Source organism: Rissa tridactyla, chromosome 3, assembly GCF_028500815.1.
Source record: "Rissa tridactyla isolate bRisTri1 chromosome 3, bRisTri1.patW.cur.20221130, whole genome shotgun sequence".
In the NCBI taxonomy this organism is placed as follows: Eukaryota; Metazoa; Chordata; class Aves; order Charadriiformes; family Laridae; genus Rissa; species Rissa tridactyla.
In genome coordinates this window covers 27,647,241-27,665,206 of record NC_071468.1, presented here as the reverse complement: position 1 = coordinate 27,665,206, position 17,966 = coordinate 27,647,241, and the positions used below count along the sequence as shown (strand labels likewise).

The window sequence follows — 17,966 nt, the reverse complement described above, 5'->3', positions numbered from 1 at the left end:
AACCAGTTACACAAGTATGCTCGCCCATCCCTTGGGCATAACTAGCAGCCAAGCCTTCTTCTTCCTTACAAATGCTCCAAGAGATTCTCCTGTCTTTGATTCCCAGCTCTGCCTTTCCACTCTTTAGCTCCTTCCCCTCCCATCTAACATCCAGAAAAATGGTATCCTTCATCACAGAGTAATATCAACAGATCTGTTTTCTTAACAGCAAGCAGGAAAGAGACCTTCTCACCCACTGCAATTAAAAAAAGAAATGTAACTTTACAGAAAACCTTATGAAAGCATCATGGTTTCGAGTTAACTTTTTTTTTTAGCAGCTGGTATAGAGCTACATTTTGGATTTGGGATGAGAACTACTTTTGATAGCGCACTGGTATTTTTGGTTGTTGCTAAGCTCTCAAGGCCTTTTCTGCTCCTCACACTGCCCCGCCAGCAGGCAGGCTGGGGGGCACAAGAATCTGGGAGGGGACACAGCCGGGACAGCTGACACCAACCGACCAAAGGGATATTCCATGCCATGTGACGTCATGCTCAGCATAGAAAGCTGGGGAAAAAGAAGGAAGGGGGAATCCGTTCAGAGTGATGGCATTTGTCTTCCCAAGTAACCATTATGCGTGATGGAGCCCTGCTTTCTTGGAGATGGCTGAACACCTGCCTGCCCATGGGAAGTGGTGAACAAATTCCTTGTTTTGCTTTGCTTGCATGCACGGCTTTTGCTTTACCTATTAAACTATTTAGCTCAATCCACGAGGTTTTTTTTCTCTCTTTTACTCTTCCAATTCTCTCCCCCATCCAGGCTGGGGGAAGAGGGCGAGCAGCTGAGTGGTTCTAGCTGCTGGCTGGGGTTAAACCACAACAGAAAGCCACTAAATTCCACAGAAGAGCCACTTACACCCTACTGTAAGAAACACAAATCAATTGAACCCAAGTTCTAAATTCTTTTTTTTTTTGCACCCATGTCACCATAAACAAGACCCAAAAGGTTTTGTTTCTCTTTTATTTTTATCAAGACCACTGCAATACAATGACCTTTTTATTCAAAGGACCACCTGCTAAACAGGCAGCTCTTTAAACTTCAATTCCCGTGAAAGAGTAACTAAGAACTCTCTGTGCCTCTGAGCATCCTTTCCTGTAGGATGGATGTCAGTCTCCACTAGCACGACCAGTAAAGCTAATAAACTGCCTTAATTCATTCCCTGGAAGTTATATGGAGGAATACAACAATATAAGCATTCACCATTTAAAAAAATAAAAAAGTAAAGTATGAATTATTTAAAAACATTTACGATTATGAAGGCGGAGAAAATGGATCATATACAATGGAAGAATTATTTGTCTCATATTCATTTGACCAAAGGTCCTTCTAACCAAACATAGGCTGTGGAGACAACAGGTATTATTCAAGGGAACTAATGGGACAAAGAAAGCCAATTAAAGGTTTCAAATAAAATCTCCAGTCAAAAGATACTTTCTATGCTAAAACATACGATTTGAATTACTAACAGGAACAGTCTCTCATCTTAAACTGATTTTCAGAAAAGGGACTGTGATTAAAGAAACATAATATTTTTTCTGAATAACAGCTATTTAGTTTGATGTACAAGAATTACAATAAAAAAGAACCACAGCAAAAAAAAATAAACCCAAACACCAAGTTTTTGGCAGTTTTTCATCTGATTGGACAAAAATAACCCAGTAATACTAGATTATAAATGTTTTGAATTATACTGAGTCAAATATGTGACTAAGAGAAAAGTACACTGAACAACACAAAGCATTTTAGGCATTTACTCTGGAGCCCTTTACTGAACCCACAGGGTCTCTACACACACACAATTTTTTTCTTATACACTGAATATCTGAATTGCCCTATTCCTCTTTTAGTTCTGTGTACACTTGAGAAAAGTAGTGAAAAATGAAACTTTCTAACTTGTATTTCTTCGATTGTCAAAGAGGGCAGGAAAAACTCCCATGTGTTTTTCCTGGAATTGAGTTATTAAGAATACCACTGTGTAACAGCAACCATATATTAAAAAAAAACTGATGACATATGAAAGGAATTCACATTTCAGTTTTGTATATCTTTGGGAATATTAATGAGTAATCTACATTACTACTAAATATATTAAACAATATTTCTCAAGTTAAGCCCATTTTCTTGACATCTTCTATGCTACCTGCTAGCCTGCTGCTCTACTGAAATAAAATGCTTCGCAAAAATCAGATGGAATATTAACAGCTTCATTCTCTTTGACGCATATGGAATGTTTGGCAATTATTATGATGCTAACATAGATTGACAACGTGCAAAATAATTGTTGGCTGGGTTTGGGTTTTTGTGGGTTTTTTTCCACAAATATAAAGCATCTTTACATAAAAGTAAGAGAGTTCAACAACGGCAAAACTGCTGTTTCGCATTTCCAGGACTGTTGGAACTGTCATGATATTAATATACAAAATAAACTCTTAATTTTTAGGCTAATTATTTGTAAGGAGCTTTGAGATCTTTTAATGGGAGCTATAAAAATGTATTGGTATATTAAATGTTTTTCACCAACCTTAACAAGAGCTGCTAATAAGCGCATTACTTTACAGATAAAGAAACTAAAGTACAGAGAGAATACTGGATTTGTTTCTGATCACAATAATATGTCTGTGTCATACCAGAGTCAGAACTGAGTATAGACTACAACTGTTGAACAGGAATCACTAGGTCGCTAAGACGACTCTTCCTTTTTTCCTAGAAATCTATTGCATACAAAAATACTGTAGCAGAAACACCATTTTGCAAAGCAATGCAACTTGAATCGTGACTGTTCAACAGCCGAAGGCTAAGTCTTTAAAAAAGCGCAACTATGAGAAGTAAAGCCAGTAGGTGATCTCTACAGAGCAAATGAGATTGAAAAAAGGAGATTTTGACTACAGCTTCTGTAATCTAGAAAAATCTGTTTTACCTTTGATCTCTCAGTCACTGAAACCAATACACCTCAGATTTTCATTTTTTTTTTTAAATTGACTCCTGTCTCATTCACAAGAGCATCAATTTTGTTAGTGAGAAAAAATACATACTGCATGTGCTTGATCAAGGGCATATGCTTTAATCAAGAATTTTTCCGGGCATTTAGTCAGGAGTTCAGCACACCTAAGTCAAAGCAAGCTCTCTTAATATATAAGACGACAAAGGGCTCTGACAACAGCAATATTTTTTATATCCTCCCCAGGTAGCTGGCTAGGCAAAAGCTGTTTGAGGAGTTGCAGTAAGAGAGTGACTTCAGACATAGTATTACACGATAGCACATGACCAGAGAGACAAAATGTAAAGAACTGTGGGGGAAAAAAAAAAAAAAAGGCATAAGGCACTCAGGCCACCCTACTCAGCTTCGAGAAATAACAGTTCATAAATCTATTACAAAAGAAGGAAATACAGAAGTTGAGCCCTTCACTGTAACCCAAACCCAGTGCCAGTACAGAGCTAGTATACTCCTCCTCTTCCCAGTGCCTGAAACCTTGGCTTAAAATATTTATATCAACCCCACTTTAGATAAAAGATCATCTAAATTTTACAGATCCAGATCCAGTTGGCAGTTTCTCATTCAATCACACCACTGGGTTAGAAAATATCTCTATGGCACCCCTTTACATTTCCTTCTTCCATTTTAACAAGCCAAGTGGTTTCGCGTTTTCTCTCCAAGTTCATTTGCTTAGTACTTCAGTCAGCTGCTGCAAAAGAGCTCTTGTACTGCCTGCTGTCTTCTATTCACCTCTTTTCCTTCTTTTCCCCATAAAGTAAGCCTTACTCTGCTGCACGAAGAAAGGAATGAACCCCCTCACAGGGACCCTATGGTAATGGCTACAACCTAAGAGTTGGTGGGTGATACACTGACAGAACACACCTACTCCGCTCAGGAGGCTGCACAGGATCGAAAAGCTGACCTTGGCCAGTATTTTCTTTTGGCTTTCAAGTTGGCCTTATCATAGACTCTATTCCATAGCAACAGAAATCGAAGAGGGAAAAACATAATGTCTTCAAGGGCCCATAAAATATTCCAAACTCCTGGATTTCGATGGCTCCAGTCAACTTATAGAACTATTCCCATATCTAGACTGACATCATACATGATGCTGGTAGACCAATAAAAATGCTCTTTAATTAACTTCCACCAGAAACACCAGAGAAAAAACGAAGGAAATGCAACTTCCTCACAGATTAGCATCTGATGCTTTGAAATCAAGGGAACTCCTCTGTACCCAAGTATTTTAGAATGGCCTAAGGAAAAGTCAATTCCTACCCCCCCGATTCTTTTTATATCCTGAAACTTTTTCGTAGACAACTTAAAAAACAAACAAGCAAACCCAAAAATCAGTATATCAACTCTTTACCAGTGATCACGTCACAAGATCTATTTAATTCTATTTTCCCCAAATATTCTTAAAATGTTTTGAAACTTTTTCAAGTTATTGAAAATTTGTTCTTAAAGTTCCAAAATATTTTCTTATTAAACTATTTTCTTTTCTTATTAAATGGGACCATACCGACATCACAAAATGCAACCTTCAGAAACTGAAGTGCCACCCAAAAAAACCCAATGCCCACCTGCCAAAAATCCTCAAAAGTAGACAGTTTTCTCTATCAAAAAGAAAAAAAATATGCTCGCAATATAAAAACATCATTAGGAAGTAGCAAGCAGATATTATACTTAAAAGACTTCTCTAGACACGTACACTGGAGTAACCAGTGACTGAACTAGAATTTCCATTCTGTAAGAAACTTGTATCTTTTAGCATTTATTTTATAACAAAACACGTAGACGTGTTGAAGCATCAACATGTTTAGCTATGTAAAACATTCCCAAAACATTCAATTCACAAATATACAAATATTTTGTTTACATACATCATATTTTTAAACAGAACACTGTGGTATTCCAGAATCAAAACATTTAAATTTATTTGACATTTAACTACATCTGCTGTATGAGCTGTACGAAGATCCAGGCGAGCAAACCTTCACTATGTGCTGTCCCCTGTAACTGTAACATATATCTCGTAAGATGATTTAGCTGTACAGATTCCACAGATTAGTCAGAAAGAAAACATTTTGTACAGACAAAGCGTCCACAGAGAAACCTAATCTATAAGAACACCGGGTTAGAAGACTTAGGATCTGTGAGACAGAGCCATTCTAAAGATGCCTTGTTGAATCAGCTAGAAATTACATTTCTATTTTCTTGCTAGATAACCATAAGAGAATCTCAATAGAGAAAACATGACGGAAGATTCCATGGTACTTCTACTGACACCAATAAACCCCTAGTATGCTATAGTGGAAGAGCACCAGACCGTCAACAAGTCCTTTATACCAAAGTGCTGACAAAATGGCAATGTAAAACTCACAAAAGAAATAGAAAAATCTTATTCACCTTTCCAGATCAAATGATGCCCACAGAACTAACACACCCTTTTCTCAAAAACAAGCTAACCAAAAAAATTTACCACATTCATGTTTTAAAAATCAAATAAAAAAAAAGTATTTCCACTAAAATCGTTATCCTTTCCATCCTTCACTGCCTCCTCCATTAGAAGAGAAAAACAAAAAAACGTGCTGGAAAGCTTAATGAAGCTCACTAAAAGTTCTGTTTCTATACATTTTGTAAGGAAGAACTCAAAAGGCTGTAACTATTGTCGGGGCAGACTGCTATAAAATAGGTCACCAAGAATTATAAACTGCACCTAACTGTATTAGAAAAACTTTTAAATAAATCATTCCTTTAGAACACAAGCAAGATATATCTTCTTTCTTTACTTCACACTACGTACTCACATCACCTCCACTTCTCTAGGACCAATGAAAGAATAAAACAAAAGCCAAAAGTTGGATGTTTCTCTTCACGAATAGTACTTGGATGAGTAAAATTATCAGAATTTGACATTAAACGAATTCTTAGGTATTTTTTAAGCATCTAATTACTCCATCATATATCTGCACACACAATATGGGATTATGTCTTTAAAGAGATTCATACCAGTAAATTAGAAAACAGAGATTTAAAAACCCTACGTCACTTATTTCCATATTAATTTTGAAAACTCAAGTATCATTTATAATCAAAACGTTATTTAACAGTATATGGCAAGAAATTTACCAGATGTTGACAAATTTAATACTTCAGTTATTTACAAACATGAGTGCAGTATTTTGCAAACAACTATTTTCTCAAACATCTCAGTTTATTGGGTTCTGGTTTTGTCTTTAGAATTGTATTTTTAATTATAAAGTTAGGGAAAAATATTGTATTTCAGTTGTAGACTAAATGGCAGCTACCAAAAAAAGCTGAGATCATGATGAAAATGGGACTTTTTTTCCCCTATTACAACTTGCTGCTTTTCTGAAAAAACAATGACATGATGCTTACTACTGTTTTACTGATTAATATCTACATTTAGCATAAATGCACATAACAGCTATTTTACAATCTCCAGTGATTTTCAGTCTCCATCAATACATTTCATTCTTTGCATTAAGCAATATGTGCTTAAGTCTAACTCAAAAAAGTCAAATCAAATCCTTACAAACACTCTTAAACTTACATCGACTTACACCCAAGATTTATTTTGACATAAAAAGAAAAAAAGCTGTATCTTCCAGATGAAAAAATATATTTTTTTTTTCAAATGGAGACCTTCAATCACTTCAATACACTTTAACTTAAGTCCCACTACTAGGAGCAGGGCCAGTATCAGCTAACGATACGCATCTAACTGGATATTAATTAATGCCTAATATAAATATATATTCACATGCCAAAGAAATGCAGTTTTAAGTAGCTGCAGAAACCAAACAGGCTGCAACAGAAAGGAAAAAAAATGCCCTATACCATCTACTTACTAGCATGCTTATCTGCAAGCATTATAAGGCTGTTGGAAATATCTCTTCGCCTGTAAAAACACACCACTTTTGCTTCCACATTTCCATTGGCAGTCTACAAAAGAAAGATAAATCAAGTCAGAATGTATCCTTCCTCAGCTGAGTAATACAAATTAAATGCCCTCTGCTTGCAGTTTTCCCTCATATTAGTAGTTTTCACATGATCAGTCAGGCTGAAATCAACAGAACTACTCAAGTAAGTCAAAACTTCCTGACACGGGCCAACATCAATTTCAGATCAGGTAACAGTATTGATTGTAAGTATGTAGTGCTAAGAATTTTTATATTATGCAGCTGTTTAAAGATGTAATGCCAGTATCATGTTAACATAAGAATCCTTAAGAAATATTAGAAGCTTATGAACATTTCATCACAACCCAGCTTTAGACATAAATGAGTACTTCAAAGTACTACAGCATTTTTCCTGGATATTTAATATTTCGGTTATATTTAATATAACATAGTTTATTTGAAAATTCGCTGCAGCTCTTGAGATAAAAAAAGCTATTTAGTTCACAGTTGTTTTCATGACTCGTTACAGGGATCATGCTCTTTAGCCTGACAATGTAAAGAATCTACTAGTATTTGAAGAACTGTAACCTCTCTCTTGTTATGAAAAGTACATTAGTTCATTACTTTGAGTTACTTATTTAAAATTCAAGATGTGGCACTGGAGAGTATCATACTTTAATTAAAGTTTCTTACCAAAAAGAAAAGAAAGCGTCTTATCTCTGGTAAAATGATAACCAAAGCATTTCATTACACATTTCCATAACATCTCCGTGTTTGCTCAATGCCTTTAACACATGAAAGCACTTAATGCGCAATTAAGATATCTGGACTATATCCTCAAAACTGTCTTTAAAAAAAAAAAATAAAAAATCAACACATGACTGCTCTACCATCCACGAGCAAGATTAAATTATAGCAATGCAGTTTGAAGATAATAAACATTACATTCAGAACATGATTGGAATCACTTCAATTACTGTAAATAAAAAACATTCTTCTCCGATAAAAGTCCAAAACGATTTGCCATGCAGAAGCTCAGTGCATGTTGTGTTGGACAGCACTAACAGGTAATGTCATTGATGCGAACAAAAACGTTCACAGGTCACTGATTTTTTTAATTTACTTTCTAACCACAGGGAAAAAAAAAAATCTTTATCATTATTTACCTCACGATAGGCATTTTGATCATTAACTTTTGACATATGTATCAGTAAGTTTTAACACTGCTTGATGCAACAGTAAAATTATGGCACGCTAAAAATAAAAATCCCACACCATTCTTCATAGTACAATAACGAAGAAAAGTAATCACGCTTTCCCCAAAATGACACTCTGAAAAGCCTCCATTCTTTATAAAAATACACTCAGGATAGACAGAGAATTCAGTCTCTATTTCTATTCAAAAGCCCATCCTTCATTCACAGCTGCCAATAAGCAGAGCAATAAACAGCCACAAAAGTCACATATTACGTTACTTGACCACTGCAAAGTCTCACTGATACCTACTAGCTCTTTACACACACATCCAAAAGCAGGCACATTACATGATCATTCCAGATGGATTCACAGTGTCATCACCATACAGAGAATTAAATTCATTCATTTCCTCAAGCACTCAAAGGATTTGTTAGGAAGTTTTTAAAGCAGAGGACTTCTGTTCACCAGGAATGATGAACTGTGCGTTTCCTTAGGTAACAGGGCAGAATTGCAGGACATCACACAGCAAGATTTCAGTAACTGAAACATACACAATATACATAGCAAATCTCAAGAAAGCAAAAAAAAACTCAACAAAACAACAACAAACAAAAAAGAAAACCAGAAAATTCTACCACAATACAAATCTTATGGGATGGAAATAACTTTTTTTTTTTTTTAAGAAGTGCACTGACTGTTTCAAAGGTCAAGCAAAAATCTTAAGATACTTGTGTACCTTGTTAAGTTCTTCAATTCTCCTAATGAGATACGGATTGCTGGAAGAATTTTCAAAATAAACATAATCTGCAAAGAAAAAAGGAAAGATACTGAAATACCAAAAAATAATATGTAAAAGCCTATCATTATTAGCGCAAAAATTTTCTTCTAAATCTGGAAGCTGTAAAAAGCTGAGATTTTTTAACAAATGTTACAGCAGTCAAGTATTTCTATGCTGAGAATTAACACGATTTGTTCCTAAATTCTGGTTATAACTGCACTACATGTGCTTCAACAATCATGCTGAAATAAAGTTAAATGCCTTGTGTTGGAGCTTACGTTGTAATTCAGTAATCCACACACTTCATAAATCTTGATATAAAAGCAGCCGTTTCTCACAATCGATGAGGGAAGATTTAAGAATCACATGCTTTAGTGAGTTTCTATATTATGGTGATAAATATTTCTGTAAGATATGCTACCTCACATTTATTATCAGGTGGGGTGGTAGTACAGGTGTCCAAATGAGCAATGTATATTTTACTGTACTTGCTCTTCTTGTCATCTCTGCTCAGTAACATGCAAACTATATTAAGCAGTAATAGGCATGAGGTTAGTGAGGTTCTTCCAGGGAAAACTGTCTTATAACATCATTACTACAAAAACATTTTCATAAAGTGTATGGAAGTTTACTCATATCCTGAAAGCTGCTCCCACGTAACATACAAGGAATTGACATGCAGCACATTTCCTTCAATAGTTTTCTCAAAATTTGTTTTCATCAAATGAAAACGTACCCATCAAATGCTAACCACACTTTGCATTTGATATTTGACTTCTGCACCATGCAAACTTTACTTTAAAAAAAAATTGGGTGGGGGGACCATAATGATGTATAAAACTCTTCTGCAATGCTTTCACACTAGATTACAATGAAACAGAGCCTCAGGTAGCCCATTTAGCTCGAAAGAACGAACACCATCTCTGGATATTTTTCACAATTGCTTATTAAGATTACAACGAAAAAACTGAGAACTGATGACCTAAGAAGCAAAACCTCCCCAGATTTCAACAGCCCTGCCCAGAGAAGGATTATTTTCATGAGTAAAGGCTGATGGGATTACAATCTAAACGCCCTAATGAAGGAGGATGCAGATGGACGATCTGTGGATGTATCAGCATTATCTCTAGACAGAGGCAGAAAAAGAGTCAAACTGACCACCGCCACCCCTCATTTCCTCGCGTCTTCCCTCTCACCTCAGGCTGCTGAGGAGAGAGGAGGAGGAGGAAGGCCATTTTTGAGCACCAAGTACTTGAAAAACCGAACTTGAGCGGTGCACCTGAGCCACAGCACCAGGAGCACAGCCATATTCGCTCCCACAGGCAGGGGAGCGGAAAGTTACCGGTGTCTATTTCGCCAGGCAGGGGGTGGGAAGAGTAACGCTGGCCGCAGTTGTTTTTTTTTTTTGTTTTACCGCCGATGTGTCCCCCCACCCCCCGCTTTCCTCCGGTGCCAAAGCAGTCACTGCAGTATCACTGCACTCCGCCGGGGTCACGTCGGTAAAGCAGGCAAGCTGAAAGAAATCCCACACACCCCCCCCCGGGTACAGAGCCGGATTTATTGTTTATCCCCAGAAAGGAAGGCAGGGAGAAACGCCGCCGTTAACGGGAGGGAACCGGGGGAGGGGGAACGGCAGGGAGGGAACCGCCGCCGGGCGCCCCTCGGGGCGGGCGCCGGCTGCCCGGGCCCGACAGGCCGCAGGGGCGGCTACGCTGTGCCGTGCCGAGGCAGGCCCCCGGCCCGGGGACGCTCGGTCCCGGTAGGCCGCCCCTCGCTCGCCTCGCAACCGGGCCAGCCTGCCGCGCTGCTGCGCCGGGGCCGGGAGGGGGACCGCCGGGTGGCCCCTTCGCCGCTCGCCGGGGAAGGAGGCGAGGCGCGAAGGGAGGCCGTGCCCGGCCCGCGGTGAGGGGGTCAGGCAACCGGCGGCGCCGCTCCCCTCCTTCCCCACGGAGGGCGGCGCTGCCCTTCTCCTCCTCGGCGGTGGGGGCCGGCCTCCCACCCGGCGCGCAGGGCTGGCGGGGGAGGAACCTGCGTCCTCCCCCTCCGCCCCGCGGAGGGCCCGGCGGACCCTTTGCCGGGGTCTGCTGCCGCCTCCCGCCGGCCGACCGGGCCTGGCCGCCCCGCTGGGGACCATGGCGGTTGCCGCGGCAGGCGAAGGGGTCCGGAGCGCCTCTCTTCACCCCGGCGCGGTGCGCGCCACCCGCGGCTCGGGGTGGATCCCCCCGGGCAGGCCCCGTCCCTGCTGCCGGGCGCAGGGGCCCCCGGAGCCGGGCCGGGCGCTGCCCCGTCCCCACATACCTCCCACTCGGTACATGTTGGCCGCCATGTCTGCGCTCTCCGCCCTCCTCCTCCTCCTCCCGCCGCCGCCGCCTCTGCCGGGCCAGGCTGGGCAAGGAGGGAGCGGCTCCCGCGGCCCCCCCGCCCCACGCTCGCCCCCACCCTGCGCCACCCCTCCCCGCCCGGGCACAGGACACAGCGCCGCGCCTCACGGGGCCGCCGCCGTCGCCGCGGCCGTTTCCGGAGCCACCCGGCGGGGAAAGGGTTAAACAACCGCCCCCCACCGCTTCCCTCCCTCCCTCCCTCCGCGCACCGGCCCCGGGGCGGGTCGGAGGCAGGGGGCCCGGTCGCAGGTGGGGCGGCCCGAGGCGGGGCGGGCGTTCCCGGCGGAGGCGGGGGGGGGTGCCCGGCAGCCCCGGCCGGTGCTTTACCTCCCAGCGGGGGCTGCCCGCCCTCTCCCGGAGTCCGCCACGTTTCGCGGGTTCCCGCCGCTTTGTCCCCAAACTCGGGAGCCCGGCGCTGCCTTGGATGAAACGGGCGGCCGCGTCTTCCACCTCCCCTCCGGCCCCCCCCCCCACCTCTTCCCCCGGCGCCGCTTTGTCCCCTGCACCCGAGGGCTCTCCCTCACCTCCCCCCAGGAAACTCCTAGTAATAATCGAGAAAAAGTTTCTCCCGCGTGTGTGTGTGCGTGTGTCTGTGCACGGCGTCCGCTGGCGATGGATTTGGCGGCTCCTTTGCCGGGAGCGGGCGGGAAGGGAGAGCCCTGCAAGGAATTGGGGGGCAGCCCGGGGGCGGGGGTGGCTCCAAGCCCTCCGGAGGAGCCAGCCTGAACGCAGGAGAAAGCAGCTACGGCAGGGTAAAGATAAGCCTAGCAGCTTGTCTAGGAGTCAGGAAGTTCTGAAGGAGGTGCTTACAAATCATCCTGGCGAGAGGCATGCCTCAAAAAACCCATCAATATTGATGTAAGGCAAAGCCATTTCCCCGCCTTGATAGAAAATTCACAGCCTCACAAGCAATCCATGCGCTTTACAAACCAATTGATCCTGCCGCGGGACGCTTCCCCGGGAGAGGAATGCTTTTTATCATTTTCTTGCAAGGAAGATGATGATTTATTATTTGCTTCATGTCCTGGATTTTTCGTGCGTGTAGCTTGAGCGTTACGCAAGCTAACATTTCACTTCAGCCCGAGCTGCGGGGAAACGCGTTGATTAGAAGGAGGATGAGCGTCCCTGGTGTTTCAAATGATCATATCCCTCTTACCTTTCCCCCTTTAAGTGAATCCGGGACTATTAGGTTTTACGATTTCTTCTACTTTTAGGGCGCTTTTAATTTCCCGAGTGAGTACTTTGTGTCAAACAGGCAACTGAGTACCAAATTCCTGAAATACGCGAAGCTGGCATACAATGCAGTGATTTAGTCATCAACACATTCATGCATTGAAAGAAAAAATAGGAAATCTTCCTCTAATTTGTCTCCCGACAGGAACATCTGCAGGACCTGAAAAGAAAGTCTGCAGAAACTCCTTGGGAAGTAGCAGCTCAATCCAGCTGTTTTTTTCTAGAGGCACAATACCACCACCTTAGCAGAGACCCACATTCAAATAGCTAGAAGTTAAATGGTATGTTATTTCTACTCTTGTGGTTTACTGCTTGGTAAATGAAACGGTTTAAACTTTCAAGGCAAGAGAACAGTTAAGTCAAATAGTTGGCTTGTCGCAATTATTATCAATTAAACAAAATGCCTCTGAGCTCTTTTCCTCAGCTTAAGTCTGCACTGTGATATTAGAGGAATTTCCCACACTTTGAAGCTTACAGCGTACCTTCACCCAGCAAGGAGTGGATTTCGACAGAAGCAGACCCTTGCTTCCATCATCTGAAGGCATGGCCTATGGAAAAGGCAGGCAACTCCTGAAGATACAGAATTCACCTCTCAAAAACATGAGTGAGCAGCCCAGGAAGCCCACAATCCCAGCCTACCCTTTCAGGTTGACAGCCTGAAAACAGTAAAAAAAAAAAAAAAAAAAAAACAAACCCACCACCCTTTATTTACAGTTGCCCAACTAGGGCATGCACCACAGATGAGATAAAGAATGACGTTATATACCTTAGTACTGAACCACTGGGCCTTATAATTCACACTAACACAGTTTGTGCAGCCACAGACAGCACAACCTGATACTGTACACTGTCACGCTGCTGTATTTACATAGTTTGAAGTCACTGCTGCAAGCTGAGGGAGGTAGTGGGCACAACTAGTTGTAGTTGCGTACCAAGTTCCAGGACTGGCAGTATGTTTTGCTTTGGTGTAATGTATACACACGTCTGGATATGGTTTGTTTTCTGTGCTATCTCAGTGCATGGAATGGGAAAAATTAAAATTATGTAAACATCTTCATTTTTCTAGATTAAATACAACATAAACCCCTTGTTTCAACCACAATGTAGTTGTGAGGGAAAAAAAAAATCCGATAAGAGCTTTGTCTTAACCTGGTAAGTGAACTGTATTCAGCTACAGACAGAGATTCCTTGTGTTTGGGGAAAAAAAAAAAACAACAACAAAAAAAAAAAACAAACCACACATTTCTGTGGCAACTTCAAAGTTGCGGAATAGATTATTCCTGTTAGACTCACAGATTACCTGAGAACTTCATTTCACAACTTTTTTTTTTTTGTTGTGCCATCCTGAGCAGCCCATCATTCCTCCTCACGCTTTTCCAAAACAAATAGCCAAGAAGAAGAATAGAGAGAGCATAAAGGATCATTTTAAAACAGACCAGTTCCCTGGTTCAGGGTCACCCACTGCCCCCACGGTGAGCTAGATCGGCAGTACGGAAGGAGCTGGAGATGAGGCACCGAGAGCAGGGCTGCCTGAGGACCTTTCATGGTATTACCAATACGGCACCTATTGACTTGTCCAGGCTGCACCCGCTTTATTGGCTTTTTCACTTTAGCATCATCAGATGTATCTAAATTATGTATGTTAAATACCCATTAAGCTGACTGGAGCCATACAATTTTCTTACTGTATTTAAAAAAAAAAAAGCAACGATGAAATAGAGTTTTTTCATTAGGGATAATAAAAAAAGTTTCACTTTTTCTTCATAGGCAATTTAAGGCTTTTTTCTTATGTGTGGAATTGGTTGGACAAAGGGAATGAGAATGTGCTATCAGGGAATTTTACTTCTGAATTTTCATTTTTAATTGCCTATAGCTTTTCAGAACCCAAATGTTTTGTTCAGCCAGTGGCAGAACCCTGGCTGTCCACACAAGGTGAGAGGTTTTATGACAAATCCTCAAGGATTCTTGCATCAGACACAAAAACTCCTCACCATCGATGCTCTTTTCCTGCTATTGGAGAGCCAGGATGAAAGTTACAAAAAGCTCTGACAACCTTATCACCCCAGAAAGTGACAGAATAAGGGAACTTCCCATGCAGCTGTTGTGCAACGTCCTGGTTTGTGTCCAGCGAACTTGGTTTCAAAGGTTCCAGCCCAGCATCTTCTCTAGGTAGTAAAAGCCTGAATCTAACAAAAAATAAAAACCACCCCAAAAAAACACTGCCAGAAAAAAATCAAACAAGCCACACAAACTGACTCACAAAGACACCAGTACTGAAGACAAATCTTCCCAAATTACTTGCTTAAGGATTAAACTGACAGTTTAGAGGTCCAAAGTAAGATATATTGATAGAAGTGTTTACAGAATACTTTGGGATCTTCCAGGTAGAAACATCATACTGAAATCAACGAAAGCATCGGAGAAGAGAGTTGCTTGAGCCTTAATAAAAGGTGCTCAGCTCCTTGTAGAGCTTTCACGGAGACTCACTCTCCTGCTGATGCAACGGAAAGGAAAAGGCATTTAGACTTTTCCATCCTTGGGCCACACTTACAGGACCTGCCTAACTCAAAGGGGCTGAGCCTAGACTTTCTTTTTGGCACGGGTAATCTGGAAGCACGGGAAACATTCAGCAGTTCAAGTTCATGAGTTCGCACCAAGGGAACGTGGCTCCCCTGTTAGTAAAACTTTGCTACAATGCATAAGCAGGCTGCATGCACGTAACCCATGCAAAGAGTTAAAAAAATACAAGTGATCAGTTCTTATCAGCCTAAACTCCTACTTACACTGAGAGTAATTCACTGCCACAGAGAACTTCAGTAGTTCGTGGACTTGTCCTGTGGCTCAAAAATAATACATAGTCTGTACAAAGTCACTTTGTCACAGGTCTACTGTGACCAAACACGCCGGCTAATACAGCTGCACACCAATTGGACTGGCTTACAGGCAGTTAAAAAAGTACATGCACTTGTTCTTTTTCACACTAATGCAAAGATACACCATAGCTTGCAAAAACCTCATCAATGAATTTGTAGCAGAACCAGAACTCTTATTGATGTCACTTCGTCAATAAAGAAAAACATTTTTCCATGTCAATACTCATGATTATGTTTATTAAAACCTTAGCTAATTTCCATTTTGTAACAGACATTGTGTGAGATTTTTTTTTAAAATTTCATTTACAGGAGTATGAAATTCAATGTTTATTATCGTAAGAAATAGAAAATTTTAGCTGCCTCTATTGAAACGGAAGCTAGGTGCAATCTGCAATAGATGCTTCCGTATCAACTTCTTTACAAATCAGAAAAAAAATCCCAACCCTCTCACAAGAGAAAATCATCTTCTCTTGCCATCAGAAATAACATTGGCTTTTTTATTGACTCTGTGAGTCAGATGTCTCGAGAGACTCTTAGCTAAATATGTCACTATTTTCATAAAATCTGATTTAAACAATAGCTTAAAGTTAATTGCTGAATTATCAGTAGTCTGCAGATTTAGATGTTCAATCTAAGTCTTAAAGTTGTAAGAATGCCACTAAATCAATGTGAAGAGAAAAACGGTGCTTATGGCTGGCAACAAGTTACTATTTGAGCAGGTAGTGAAAAAGAGATATTTGGTAATGTTTTTTTCAATAAGTATCACACTGTTATATAGATAGATGCTATAGCCTACCATGTGGCACTGCTTTGACACCATACATAATTTCATTTCCCATAAATCGTATAATTGAATTAAGGTCTTTTTTTGTGCAAAATAAGTCAGATCTGTATACACCTGTCTTCTTGTTCTGACTGAATTTGCTTTAAAGAAAACCATTCTATTGCAAACAGAAATAATGCTACAGGCTTGATGGGAGAGGGGGAAGGAGGGATGGTAAAGCAGGGTTTATCGTTAATCTACTACTGAAGATTACGTATGCAAGAAATGCATTTCTTTCAGTCCACAGGTGTAACTGTCACAGTTTTTGATCATAATCTCAGTAACAGAGTAAAGATCATATTTTCTAATCAGATTTAAAAAAAAAAACAAAAAAAAAAGAAAGAAAATCTGCCCATCTAGACCTTTGTTGTAGCTACCAATTATTTTGCAGTTCTTGCTTAATGGCAAAAACCCCCTATAGCTTTAGGATTCAGGTTTGTACCCCATTGTTTGCCAGTTTTAGAGAAGACTTCGGTTGACATCTTGCTCCTGTTAAAAGTCAATGTGAGTTTCGTGGTTGACTCCAGTAGGACTAAGATGAGATCATTATATACCTTCGTTATCTTTGAGGTAAGGGAGGTTGTGAATCAGAGCAGTTGGAAGCACGCTGGCGCGTTGCATAGATCTACAGCACTCTTAAATGAAACCATTTTGGTCTTGAACACAGTAATACTAGCTAGACATTAAACACACCACACTGGATTTACTCTTTATCTGTCCCTTTCTCCCAACTGATCTATTTTTCGTGCTAAACACCTGCTAAAAAGCTGTCAAAGGTGCTTAATGACACATATTTAAGCAAAGTACAGTACATTCAGCTGAGCGGAATTAATTTAAGTCAAGGACTTAGCATCTGTTCGGTTCAGTTTTTCTGTGGATTGAATGATTACAGGCAAGCAACACCAAAGCGCAACGTATCGATCAAATGTACCCTCAGCGCTTCTTTATCAGGTGAGCCTCTCACTATTCTTTAACCTCTGCAACTAGACGCTTTCCCAGCTTGGGTCTTGGTTCCAGCTAGGGATGGAAACCTGTAAAATGTGGATACCTGAGATTAAGTCTGCAAGTATCTGAGTTTTAATATTCTACAGTATTGCCTAGAATAACAAGGAATATTTTATGTGCTTACAACAAGTTGTTTTATCATTTATATTTCAATATAAACAAAAAATGCAGGGTGAATCAGCTGCCTTCTCCTTATGAGGCTCCACTGGGAGGCAAGAGTACAGCATATAGCTGAGACTAACAAACACATACACAGAGCCAAAACTGAATGTTTCCATTCCCCTGTCTTCCTTAAAGCTATCCAACCAACTACTCTGAACTAGGGAATTGGCAATGAGGAGAACTGCTAGGGAAAAAAAAACAAATTCTTGCTCTTCAGGAAGAATATGACTAAAGAAGTGTCTTTTAAAATATGCTCTTTGAAAAACTTAGATTCCTTGATCCAGTGGCTCTCCCACACAACTCAGAAAATATTTCATGGTCCACGGAAAGAAGGAATGAGTCTTGGGCTCCGTGCATACAGTGTGCTTGTTTGCCTGTTCCTCTAAAGACAAGAAAAAGCTATACTGGAATAACCCCCTTTCATAGTTACAGCTATGTTCCCTTTAGGGTTCTGTAAAAGTTTTTAAACTAATGCATATCAACAGCAATGGGGGCGGGTGGGGAAGAAAACCCAACAAACCCCAAACCCACATACACAACCAAAAAACCCCCAAACTAGGCAGCAAGTTATTCAGGG

The 17,966-nt window shown here is 41.0% G+C and overlaps 1 protein-coding gene across 1 annotated transcript in view; it reads right to left on the bottom strand.

The window, feature by feature from the left end:
- Positions 1 to 11,320, bottom strand: part of MTA3 (metastasis associated 1 family member 3) — an 87,323-nt gene extending 76,003 nt beyond the window's left edge. The window contains exons 1-3 of the mRNA XM_054196425.1: positions 11,211 to 11,320; positions 8,871 to 8,938; positions 6,887 to 6,980 (exon numbers count right to left, since the gene is read on the bottom strand). Of these exons, the coding sequence (XP_054052400.1) occupies positions 6,887 to 6,980; positions 8,871 to 8,938; positions 11,211 to 11,238 (190 nt within the window). The 5' untranslated portion in view covers positions 11,239 to 11,320. The remainder of the gene's footprint in view (positions 1 to 6,886; positions 6,981 to 8,870; positions 8,939 to 11,210) is intronic.
- Between the last annotated feature and the right edge of the window lie 6,646 nt (positions 11,321 to 17,966).